Raw genomic sequence first — 13,674 nt, 5'->3', positions numbered from 1 at the left:
TGAACTGAATTTTTTTTTTTTTGAGGGATTTTTACTGAACTGAAATTATTTTTACTGAATATTATTTTTTGTAAGGTGAATCAAACGGGGCCTAAATTTATTCTACCAAAATAAATAAATAAATAAGATTAAATTAAATATAAATTAAATAAAATCAATTAAAATAAAATGAAAAAGAGCATGTTAGGCTCTACCTTTCTGTTATAAAAACCCGCCTACCTTGGCCATTTTCCTTTCACTCTCCTCGTCTCACAACAATCTTCTACTCTTTCTCTCTCTCTTAACCCTAAATTTCAGGAGAGAGAATTTCAATTTTAAGAAAGAGAAAAATATGGCGGAAATTTCTTTGATTAACTTTACTCTCTTCACATTGTTGTTTTCGGCGTTTTTCTTAAGCGTCGTTAATGGCAGATTAACTAATGACGATGTCGTTAATTTGAGGTAATGTTGATTATTTCAGCTGCATTGCGTTGAAATTGCTGAAATGTGTTTTTCGATTGAGTTTAAAGGTTGAATTTCTGGTTTTTAGGGTTGAAGAGCATTTGAAAAGCTTGAAGAATTCATCAATGGCGGATAGGTTTGTTCGTCATTTCTACTGCATTTTTCTAAATATTAAAATGAATAAAACAGTAATTTTATTCATAATAATTAATTAAATCGGAAAGATAAATACGTAGTATAGGGTTCGTTTGGCATCGTTGTGGTTTTCTGTTTTTTGGTTTTTTGTTTTTTAAAAGTATATTATATATGTCACATAATGAATCAAAAATTATTTAGACTTATTAAAATTATGATAATTTTGAAAACTGACAACAAAAAAGTGGAAACACCTTTTTCTTGTTTCCAAACTGAAAACCAAAAATGATGCCAAACAAACCCATAATTTATGATTTTAGTTTTGTTTTTGATCCAAAAAAGTTGATCATTGTGGTAAATTGCTCTGTTTTTCTCTGTTTTCGAGAATGGAAAAATGGTTTTCCACTATATACCCTTGAAATAGCCTTTTTCTGGTATGAAATGAAGGGCAATTTTGTCATTTCGAATGAATTAAGTCGTTAAAATGACGACGTCAGTGATTTGCTGATTGTTAGTTGTTACACTAGTACACTGTACTATTGTTCCGGTAGTTCTGTTATAACTAGTGTATATTATTTTAATAAGATAGTGTTAACATGGTTTATCAATTATAATGAACAAATCTTTGGGATATTTATAAATGTACCCTAAATATATGGGAGTATGATTTATCCCTATATTTTAGCATATCAAATTTGTCCTCAAAATCGTATAGGTACGTACTACCGAGTAGTCTCGGTAAATATATATTTGGTCAAAGTCATGTCGTTTGGTCAATCACTGAATATAAAGTATTATCCTTATAACAACCTTATTATTGTGTCGTATAAAGGTTAAATCGGTTAAATTGTACTCGTAATATGTTGTAAACTTGTAAGTGTTGTAACTATATGAAGTTAGAATTTACAAATTTTTATTGGATGAATTGTTTGACCTAAGAGAAACAGTTGAAATTGATTAAATCCCAACAATAGTACATTTTTTGGGTTGAAATAAATTGAATCTCATAATTATTGGTCAACGAAATTCTGATTTCAGGGCCAAAGATGCTGAAATGAAAAATGAACAAGCTGCAGTTGAACAACCAGAAGAGATTGTTTCTATGGTCCAAAGGTAAAAAATTTCATTTTCTTGAATCTTAAAAAATCAAAATATCAAAATAATTACACATTCCTTTAATGCTCACTACCAGAAATCTCACCCACTACAAACCCTCTTAAATTCAATCTCCACTTTCTAACATGGATGTCAAAGTTTTGAAAATGCTATACTAGTATTGTGTCACTTTCTTCCTCTATTATGCCACAATTGACGGGATTCGTCGCTATGAGATATTTCCCTATAGAGAGAGAACTAGTAATAATCTTAAGTCGAGATTTAGCTATCATATTACTGTTCAAATGACAATATCAACGTGACTATCTTAAACGGCGATTAACCAATAAAAATCTGTCAATTGAATTCTCATGCATATATATTTCATTAACATAAGATGGTCACAATCCAAGTGAATTATTCTACGTGTAATTAAGGCTATAATTTGGGAGTATTTAATTAAGTTGCTTAATACAAAGTGTTGTGTTTAGTAATTTAGCTCAAGACCCATGTTATTAGGAAAACCGTTTGTTATGTTTGATTGGTAAACTCACATGCCTCTGCCACAAGATCCGCACATACTGCATTTAATTTCTGATGTCTTTTTTCTCCATTTTATATGATAACCCATGATATAAATTCTTTATTTCAATATAATATTATAGGGATTTTGACTGTTTCTAATCAACAATTAATTGTGGGTCTCCATTAATTTTTTAATATTTAATTAAATGAGTAATATATATTTTCTTTTTTTTTTTTTTTTTTTTTTTTTTTTTATAAAGAACTTTCTTTGACTGCATATAGGAATCCTTCTCTTATCTCAGTTGGAAATATTCTCCAATCTTCATCAGTCATTAACTCATCACATGACTAGAAAGGTCTTTAGAGATTATGTTTTTTTGTCAGGCGAATTTATGTTGGCAATGGCAAACCCATGACCAAATCAGATGGATTTATAAACAATAATCAGCAGTAGTATACATAAAAAAAAATATATATTTATAGATGGAGTATATTAGTTACATAGTCACATACTCTTTTTGTCTCATATTGTTTACATGTTATGATTTTTTTTTGGTGCGAGTAATAGATTTTGTAGCTTTCACATCGGTGGAATAGAAGATAAGTATTATTTAAAACCTCTTATTGGTCTACACTACTTAGAGAGTTGCATAAACCCAACTATTAAGATGTTTTGAACTAGACAGATTTCCCTGCTACTGAAAATGAGGGGAAGAGTAATAAATAAATATGGTAAAAACATAGAAAAAAGCACATTCAAGTCATGCCTTGAGTTTGGTCATCTAATTTAGTTATATATAGTCATGCCATCTGATTTCATGGTAGGTTATAGGTAAACTCATTAAATCCCAAATTTTGACCCTTATAAAACCATCCTCAAATAAGAACTTAATTCAGAAGGCCCTAAATTTACCATAACACTATTGTAGAGACCATATTTACATACAAACCCATTATCAAGAGGACCTTACTTTGGTATGTTGGCTTTAGGCATTTGCTGCCTATCCACTCGATTTCGGGTTTGATTCTCCTTACCCTTTAATAAAATAAAGAAACAATGGAATTATAGAGGAAGCAATAACGCCACATCTCTCTCATATAAAGCTTGGATATGTAGTTTATTTGTTTTTGGGCTAACAACCCAGTTGATCAAAAGAGGCAATATTTTCTTGGCAGATTGAATGTGACTACCCATGACCTCATTTAAGCCTTCTGTTGGCTGGTACGAGTACCTATCGTAGAATTAGTTAGTCTCACCGACACACCACATCTTTCATTTTAGCTACTAAGAGATAATTTGTCCTTTTTTTCTTGCATTTATGTCACATACATTTTTTTTTTTACTAAATTTACTCTTCAACACTATAAGGAGGATGTAGCATTAAATTCTTCTGAGCCCTGCTTTTTTTCCGTATGATCCGTATTTCATCCATTCTGTATGACCATCACACCCTGCACATGTTGTCACATGACATACTCTGGTTTTGTAAAGTGATGATTTCCTAATTTGAATTATGCTAAATGAGTTTATTATTGGATGGTTTGGTTTAATGCAATTTCTGATTTAATTTTCAGGAGCATTAGCAACAGCACAGCTAGGAGAAATCTAGGATATTTTTCGTGTGGAACAGGGAACCCGATTGATGACTGTTGGAGGTGTGATCGTAACTGGCACAATAACAGAAAGAGGCTTGCTGATTGTGCTATTGGATTCGGACGCAATGCTGTTGGTGGTCGTGATGGGCGATTCTACGTGGTTACTGACCCAAGTGACAATGATGCAGTGAACCCGAAACCAGGAACTCTCCGTCATGCAGTCATCCAAGAGGAGCCACTTTGGATTGTTTTTAAGAGGGATATGGTTATCACCTTGAAGGAGGAGCTTATTATGAACAGCTTTAAGACAATTGATGGAAGAGGGGTGAATGTCCATATTGCTAATGGAGCTTGCATTACCATTCAGTACATAACCAATATTATTATCCATGGTATTCATATCCATGACTGCAAGCCAACTGGTAATGCAATGGTGAGAAGTTCCCCTTCTCATTATGGATTTAGAGGTATGGCTGATGGTGATGGGATTTCCATCTTTGGATCAAGTCATATATGGATTGATCACAACTCACTCGCAAATTGTGCGGACGGCCTCATTGATGCTGTCATTGCTTCCACTGCCATCACAATTTCTAACAATTACTTCACTCACCACAATGAGGTAAAACATGAACCTCATTCTGTTTCATTTTGCATCAGATTAGAATACTACCCTCTTTACCTAAGGATAATACTTATCAATCTTATTCTAACCCTTTCGATCAAAACAGGTGATGTTGCTGGGTCACAGTGACTCATACACAGGAGATAAGATTATGCAGGTCACCATTGCCTACAATCACTTTGGTGAAGGTCTTATGCAGAGGATGCCAAGGTACACAAAATTGTGTTTTAGTCGCGTCCTCCCTGTCTCTCTCTAGTTGGGATTAGTTTTGTAACTAACTGCAGCTAGATTCAATTTACAGGTGTAGACATGGTTACTTCCATGTTGTGAACAACGACTACACTCATTGGGAAATGTATGCTATCGGAGGAAGTGCAGATCCCACCATTAACAGCCAAGGGAATAGATACCTTGCCCCATCTAACCCTTTTGCCAAAGAGGTAATATAACTAAGAATCATCATACAAGTATATATTTAGGATAATTCTTTGTTTTGTTCTCTGATTTTGATGATATTTGTTCTGTTCTTAGGTAACTAAGAGGGTAGACACAAATCAGGGAAATTGGAAGCACTGGAACTGGAGATCAGAAGGTGATCTACTTCTAAATGGTGCCTTTTTCACAGCCTCGGGAACAGGAGCTGGTGCTAGCTATGCCAGAGCCTCCAGCTTGGCAGCCAAGCCATCGAGCCTTGTAGCCACCCTGACTTCAGGTGCTGGTGTTCTCACTTGTCGCCGTGGTAGAGCTTGTTAGCCCAATTTACCCAAAATTTCTATACAATTGAAACCAAACACCCAATTGCTTAAAGAAAAAAAACTCAAAAACAAAAAAAAAAACGCCCATTTCCATTTCTTCCTAAGCCATTTTTACATCAAGTAAATTGGCTATAGTATATATTTCACTTCTTATTGTCTTCAACATGTACACCACCACACAGATTGTTAAAACTCTCTATCCTTGTGATCGCTCAACCTCCGTCTAGCACCCGTTAAGGTTTTATTTTTGAAAACCATAAATGGGGCGATTCTGGAAGCGTTGTTCATTTCCTAAGTTGTATTCTATCACCTCTTCTGAACCCTCCCATTGTTCATTTGCTCCAAACTAAACATTGGTTCTTAATTTTTCTGTTTCAAGTTCTGAGTGACTTTCTCAGTCATTCAAGTTGCTTTGTTCAATTTTCTGGCTTTTAGATTCATTTAAGAAAATCGAAATAGACAGGATACAAACACAAATTTTACAACAGCAAACAAAACAAGGAATTGGAGATTGTAACCATCATTGTGGAATATTAGTACAAGTAATATTCAGCAACAAGAGTTTTAGTTTTTCATTATTCTGTGTGCTTTTACTTCCGTTGTTTTGTTTATACTATTTTGCATAATAATTAATTAGGACTTAATTACTACTCCTAATAATATGCCCACCAATTAAATTAGCATATGGGAAGTAGGTCTATTTTTGGCAAAAGACACGTGATAAATCTATGAGGAGCCACTTAAAATTGATTATCTAAGACCCACCAAGTTCAATTTAAGACTTAAATTGCAGTTCCCATTTGAACTCGTAAATTATTTGAATACTATTCGTCTCAAATGATTGTATTGGCGTTGTTTGGTAAATGACTTTATAAGAACTTTTTTATTGGCACTCTTTCAGCGGTCATGTTTTACCAACAAGGCAACAATTGAATGTACTACGGAGTACGTACCTAATAAAATTGGGTATGCAGTGACATTAATGAACAATTTGCCTGTTTAGCATCAGAAATACATACTAACAGATGAATGTGGATTGGCCATGACTGAAAGCAGAAATATTTTCTGTTAATCTGTTGCCATCAGTCATGTACTTTGCATCTGTGAAGAAACTACAATACGAGAGACATCCAACCACCGATAATGACATCTTCGCCAGCCCCACAGAGAATCTATCATCGAGGTTTCTTAAACAGAACAAACCATTCTAATTCTGTACATTTACGACAATTATAAACCATACCAAAAGCATTCAGAAAGAAAAAAGAAGTGTATAAGAGCTAGCGAATCAGAACTGGAGAAAATTACCCTATATTCGTAGTTAATAAGTGTAAATAGTTTGCTACAATCACAATTTTTATAATAAATCTCATCATTTTAACACAACTACATCATAATATAGGAATTAGATGAGAAATCTACAACAGATAATGAATCACTGTGCACGATTCCACTACCTCTGCCACAAATTACATGCACAGAAAATCGTATCAATTTAAGGAGACTTTTTCCTACAGCAGTACAGACTACAGACAGACAGGTTTTACCTCTCAATCTAACAAAAACATGGTGAAGGAAGATCAAAAGGGAGTACCTGTCCCACTTCTAGTTTCAGTAGGGCTGTACAAAGCAGACCTGTTTCTCGGTCTGTTTTCTTCCAACTGCTTCAGTACTTCCTCCATTGTGGGTCTAGCAGTAGCCACTGGAGCACAGCAACCCATTGCAAGCTTCAACGCATGGACCAATCCGTCTTCCATGGGACTTCTTATTCCCTTCAAAACCTCAACATCGAAAACCTCCATTGTTGTCTCCTCCAAAACAGCTGTTTTCACCATCGATGGTAAATCCATATAATCACCACTTCGGGAGTTTTTGTCGGGCTTTTTTCCTATCAAAATCTCAAGCAACAATATACCAAATGCATATACATCAGTTCTTGGATTGCATTTATTCATTTTTTGAAGCTCGGGAGCCTTGTATCCATCTGTCTTCAGTTGAGACAACATTTCATCAGCTACATCTGGGATCACCAGCTTGTCTACCCCAATTTCAGTAAGTCTAGCTACGAAGAAGTCATCAATAAGTACATTCTTCGATTTAACGTTCCCATGAGTCATTGTAGTCTCTAGGCCGGTATGAAGATATGCTAGTCCTCTGGCTATACCAAGTGCAATTTTGTGGCGTCGAGCCCAATTTAGCACTGGCTTCCCTGGCTTAGGTTCTGGTTTAACAAAAATCAGAATTCAGTGAGAACAGAAACAAGTCATAGAATACAACAGTGTATGAACTCAGTGAGAAATGGATCTACAAAGACACAAATTAATTAAAAAAAAAAAAAAATTTAAAATACCTCCACATAATGTAATGACCACAATTAATACTTATTGAGTACTGTTACATATTCAAAGTACATAAAAGCATGCTGCAGCTGCATCAATTCAAATGAAGCCTTAAGTTGACTATGTTTCCTACATTGCTTACGAGTGGGGTAAAAATGCAGGCAGAAAGCCTCACCAAGAGCTACTAGGCCCATAGAACTTTGAGGATATCAACGTGATTATGCACTGGAAAATCTAGTTTCTCCGCTTAGCCTACCAAATTTGGCGTGTGAATAATTTTGACTGGACTTTGGTGTGTAAATGTTTTTGACTGGACATAAGTTCTTCATCAATGTAATTTTTAAAGATTACAGTTTCCTCAATTAGGCAACTCTACTTGAAAAGGTTTTCAACCTAAGTTAATCCACATTCTCAACAATGCTCTTCTTCAGCAATGTAGTTTTGGTAATATATTTCATTCACCATAGGTTAAGCCTGCAACTCGGCAAATATTAGTCAAGACATGTGACAGAAGTTAAGACTTTGGAGTTTGGACACAGTTAGTCGTTTGGCATCTAGTGTAACAAATGGGCACGTGTCTAAATAACTTAGTTTTAAAAGGCGCAGGGCGCACCAAGGCGCAAATGGTCCTTGCAGCCTAGGCGCGAGGCGCAAGGCGAAGGCGCGCCCCTTTTGTATGCAAGGCGCATGTATTTATATATTTATTTAAAATTATATTTTACTTTGATTGTACTTGATACCAATTAAAAAGATTCATAATAAATTAAATAATGATATATGTATATCTATGGTAGTCTGAATTTGAAAAAACGTCCACCATTCTTCAAAATATAACTTAAACCTTAGTTATTTTCCTCGAGGCGCAAAGGCGCACCTTACCCAAGGCGCTTTGAGGCGCATGAGGCGTGCGCCTTCCGTAGGTGTCCGAGCCTCAACTAGCTAAAGCCCATTTCCCAGAGCGTGGGCCTGAGGCGCGCTTTTTAAAACCAAGCTAAATAATATCCGTCATTTTGAAAATTTTGCATGGTCTAGTCTCAATATCCATGACCATATTAGAGATAGTATTTAGCATTTGAAGTAAAATGAAGAGCTTGGGTAACATAAGACGTAGTATCTAATTAAATTGGAAGGTAAGAGCGTAAGACTCTCCAAGTACAAAAACTTAGATATCATATATAACAACTAAGCAACAAACCATGTTTTCCACGTAGCACCAAATATAAAGATGCAATCATCCCAGAGTCCTAGACAGATCCAAAGAAGAGAGCATACACCATTGTTAAGATCCCTTGTTTTTATTAGTCCATATTTGCTAAGAGCCTAATTTTGAGAAACATGCAAAAAGTCCTTTCAGAAAAAAACTAACTAGAACATAAAACAATGAATGAGGCGAGAAACTAGCTCACTGTGAACCAGCCTGGTCTGGGATGTGAAATAATGCAAGAAATTCTGACCATTGGTGATTCTTTGTTATCGACTTAACAGGACTTTGAACACTTGAAACCAATACTGTATTGAATAATTTCCTTTATGAGTTTGCTTTCCCACATTAACGATCATCAAAGGAGCTCTTCAGACAAAGAGCTTTTTCAACTAGACAGAAGAAATTTCTACAGCATTAAAGCACATATGGGTTCATTTCCAGCTAACCAAGAGCAGTACAATACTTCTCGACAGTTTGTCCATTTATGTATTAACAACTTCTCAGCAGTCTATTCAGTTTTAATGCAGGATGAAAGAAGTTATTACTCGTCGTTGTACACATTAGTAATGTAATGTTCAATTTTGTACTTGTATATCCAATTTAAATCACATTGAATGTTGATTTGACAATATATGGTATCCTTTGGATTCTTGTTTCATATACTTCTGTTTAGACCAATGAAAAGACAAAATAGACAACAAATAAAACATGAAAGTGACACTTACCATGTAAAAGCTCAAAGAGAGTTCTGGTAGGAACATAGTCATAGATGAGCAACTTCTCTCCTCTTTTTCCTTGATAGAAAGCTCTTAATGGATCCAAATTCTCATGTCGAATACGACCCAACTGCCTTACCACGGGCAAACAAGAACTTCTATCCTTGCAACAACCTTCTCTCAACAACCTCAACGCGATAGTCCCTCCATCAGCAAGCTTAGCCTTATAAGACGTTCCATAGCTCGTCTTCTCAATAACCTGCCCGGTAGCATTCAACACATCCTCAAGTGTCAAATTCTCGCCGCCTTGAAACACAACCAGCTTAGCCTCACCAGTTTCACCAGCAGTATCATCCTCTTCACATTCCTCCAATTCATCATCCTCATTCTCCCTCCTATTCTTCCTCCTCCGGTTTTGCAAATACCCGATTAAAATCGACACAGCAACCACAGAACCCGTCATCAACCCGATCACTAGACCAGCAATTGCACCAGGAGTCAAATTAGTCCTACCACTACAACCCCCTAAAGGGTACCCACATAATCCAGGGTTGTTCCCTTCAAATGCCTCAGCCCCAACTTTACTATCCCCAAATTTTGGCAACACCCCACTAAAATTATTATAAGACAAATTCAATTGATCAAATTTCAACTGCCCTAAACCCTCAGGAATCACCCCAGTAAGCAAATTATAACTAAGATCAAGAACATGAATATTTCTAAACCTAGTTATAAAATCAGGAAACAACCCAGTAAACTTATTATCCCCTAAATCAAGAACTTTCAAACTATCACAACTAGCATTAGGCAAAGCAGGAGCAGGGAGAGAGCCAGAGAGAGAGTTACCATGAAGCCGAAGCGATTCGAGGCGGTCACATAGGTTCCAAATTGAAGGAGAAAGAGACCCAGTTAGCAAATTCTGCCCCAAATCAATATCTGTAAGAGAAGAACTGTACCCAAGTTCTAAGGGTACCCCAAGAGACAAAGAATTGACACTCAAATATAGGGTTTTAAGAGCAGAGAGTTCCCCAATTTCTCTAGGAATTGAACCAGAAAGATTAGCTGAAGGAAGCTGAAGTGATTGAATGTGAATTGAAGGGTCTTTGAAGAGAGTAAGACTAGACCATTGAGGAGAAGAGAGAGAATCACAAGCTAAAGAAGTGCCATTAGAGAACACCCATTTGAGGCCTCTCCATTGACAAAGAGGAATGGTTGAGTTCCATGAAGAAAGGAGGAGACTTTCTGAGTTACCTTGTAAAGTGGGTTTGATTTTGTAAAGAAGAAGCTCAACATCTGAAGTTGAGCTGCCATTAATGGAGGAAGGAGAAAAACAGAGGAATAGGAAGAAACAGAGGAGGAAGAAGAAGAAGGGTTTGGTGAGATTTGGCATTGGAGAGAGGAAAAGGTTTGAGAATGGAGGAGAGAGAAAGTGAGGAGTGAAGAGGAAGGAGTGAAGTGAGTGAGTGAGTGGGAGAAAGAATGAATGAATTGAGAGGGTTTGTGTTGAGGTTTTTGCTTTTTGGGAAAGCTGAGAAAAGGGAGTTTTGACTGTTGGGACATTGTGATTGAAAATTTTGGTGTTTTTTTTCTGTAGTTTTATCATTTTGTTTGTATCAGTCTTATGTGAATTTTGATTGCTTGCTGATTTGATGGTCAGAATATCAACATTTTTGAAATCATGCTTCAAGGCCTTGAACCTCAACTCTTTGTATTACATCCGTCTCAATTTACTTGTTTAAGAAAATTTTTCAAGGTCTATAATTTAAATGTTCAAATTCTATCAATTTACTTGTTTAAGAGAATTTTAGTATGAATAGACAATATGTTATTAATATAGGTGAGCTTTTCATTAGAGAGAAAATATTTTATTTTTAAATTACTTTTTTTTTTTCCTTATTTCTTTATGGTATGAAATTACTTGCTTAGCTTTGATTTATACTTGTATTATTTTTTTGTCCGATATTGAGCCCTATCTTGGTAGAAGTTTCAAATAAGCTTAATTTGTCTATAAAACTTGTCACGTGTGATTTGAAGTGAGAACTTGGCAATTGAATTCAGATAGAGTAAAGTAGGCTATCCAGAGTACAAATTTTTCTTATTGGGTGTTCTAAATTAATCAGTTGTAAATGCATGCAAAGCAATTTTATGATTAATTCAATAGAAAATATTTCATTTTAGTTGATTTTTTAAATTTGTTTTTAAATAAAAATATGTTCCATTCAACTAAAATCAATGGATAAAACTAATAAAGTTTAGTGTTTTCTTAAGGCAAAATTAAAGATAGGGAAAAGTATTGTGTAGAACGGACTCACGTGAGTTCAATCATACAAAAAAAAATTCATCACTAAAGTGGCAAGTTTAGCATAAGGAAAATGGAGGTGGTGTGTTTGAAGGTTATAAATTGGACTCACATGAGTCCGTTCTATGCAAAACCTTCTAAAGATGGAGTTATGATTCCCTTAGTATTTTAGGAAGACAAGAAAGACATTAGTTATTTTATGCCTTAGAAAATTACAAAGAACAATAACTATTCATTAGAAAATCCATTAATGTGTACTTCGTGGTAGATTATTGATCTTACTAATGTCCTAATGAAAAGCAAAGTGAAAGCATTCATAAGAATCTCGAATAAACCAACCCAAATACAAGTACATGGGGTGCATATTTGGAATCTTATCATTGGCATTGCATTGTGATAGTCCTCGTTAATTGTGATAATGCTCCTATCTATGAGTTATAGCCTTCTAGGACATAATGTATGTTATAGCCTCATAGCATTCAAGTTACAAAAGCAAATAAACTCCTTATTGCTTGCTTGATGAGAGCATTGGATATTTTAAAACTTAAATATTTCTTCAAATTATTTTTAAATTGGATCAATACTTTACAAAAATGATGATTTTAATCATTATATAAGATAAGGGCTAGTGAATACGAGTACATGGGAAAATACATGGTTTTTTTTTTTTTTTTTTTTTTTTTTTTGGTGCAAAGGGAAAATACATGGATAGAAATCGTAGTTATACTTCAAATGTGAATTTATTGCAATGGATATTGCATATATGCATCTTCACACTTGTGCAAGAAATATTTATAAACGTTGTTAGGATATTTAACGTAATTGGCTAATGCATTGTCCATTGCTCTATTTTTTAAGGTCATATAGTTTGTAATATATGTCTGAAATTTGGCTAAGCATTATATTCCAAAATAATTTTCTTTTTAGTTTACTAGGGCAGCTAACGCCCGCGATGCGCGCGGTATAGTTAGTCATATCCGGAATCTATTTCCCTTTGAACTTATATTAAAATTTTAGTTATTAGCAGCATAATGAGAGAAAATATATAAAGAAATATTTTAAGGGTATAAATGTCCACACATTATTTTTAATAGATAAAATAAAGAGATAATTATCATTAATGAGGGCAAATAAGTAAATTAACATTTTAGATGGTATAATTGTCAAATCACTATTCATTTAAAAAACTTGTACATAATTAATGAGGGTATAAATGTAAATACACATTTTAAGGGGTAGAATTGGTATAACACTATTCATAAGAGTAGTTTTGTACTTTTTATAAGGTAGGGATATATAGCTAGCAAGGATTCTTTTTGTTAAACTCGTCATTTACATGCCAATAAACTTAACGCATGTACCATATTTACTTTGTACTTCACGAGTCTCATCAATCTCAAATTCTTGCTAATTCAGATATTAAAAAAGATATTTTTAAACCTCACATTCAAGCACTTGAGGCGAATTATAGTTTGTAGCAGCGCATTTGGTGTGCTGCTAGCCACATACACCATGTGACAGTTTATAAAAAAACAAAATTTCTCCTATAATACCTATCGAGTAACCCCTATAACATCAATCAAGTAATTTCTATAACGCTACTGAAGTAATTCCCATGATGGCTTACCATCCACATATAAGAATTTGTGTACGTCTTTGTAGATTAGTACGTACCTTATCGGTACAAATTAAATACTATTATTCTCGTTTCCAACTCGTTTTATTCTAGCTAGTAAGAGCTTATAGGTATAGCCTAACCAGAATCATTTTCGTTACTTGAAAATAAAGGTTTCTCTCTCTCAATTGTTACAATCACAAACAAATAGATAAAATACTAATACTAGTAGTATTATACAAAGAGTTTACTATTAGAAATGCACGCCCACCATTAGAAGCATAGAGTTTCCAAAACTTTAATTTTTATTGCCGTTTAGCACCACCGCT

The 13,674-nt window shown here is 34.6% G+C and overlaps 2 protein-coding genes across 2 annotated transcripts; one reads left to right on the top strand and one right to left on the bottom strand.

The window, feature by feature from the left end:
- Nucleotides 1-239: 239 nt before the first annotated feature.
- On the top strand, nt 240-5,747 carry LOC145616664 (putative pectate lyase 8). Its single transcript, XM_081671427.1, has 7 exons — nt 240-441; nt 530-577; nt 1,615-1,689; nt 3,772-4,414; nt 4,524-4,627; nt 4,719-4,857; nt 4,949-5,747. Exons 1-7 carry the CDS (start codon nt 332-334, stop codon nt 5,168-5,170), a joined length of 1,341 nt encoding a protein of 446 aa, XP_081527553.1. The 5' UTR covers nt 240-331; the 3' UTR covers nt 5,171-5,747.
- A 754-nt stretch (nt 5,748-6,501) lies between these two features.
- LOC145617825 (putative kinase-like protein TMKL1) lies at nt 6,502-10,935 on the bottom strand. The gene is made up of 2 exons (XM_081672576.1): nt 9,441-10,935; nt 6,502-7,393 (listed from the first exon to the last, which is right to left on the bottom strand). The coding sequence occupies exons 1-2, from the start codon at nt 10,819-10,821 to the stop codon at nt 6,753-6,755; spliced, it is 2,022 nt and encodes a 673-aa protein (XP_081528702.1). The 5' UTR covers nt 10,822-10,935; the 3' UTR covers nt 6,502-6,752.
- Nucleotides 10,936-13,674: the final 2,739 nt, after the last annotated feature.

This window comes from Chenopodium album, chromosome 26, assembly GCF_948465745.1.
Source record: "Chenopodium album chromosome 26, dcCheAlbu1.1, whole genome shotgun sequence".
Lineage (NCBI taxonomy): Eukaryota > Viridiplantae > Streptophyta > Magnoliopsida > Caryophyllales > Amaranthaceae > Chenopodium > Chenopodium album.
This window is presented reverse-complemented; position numbering and strand designations above follow the sequence as displayed.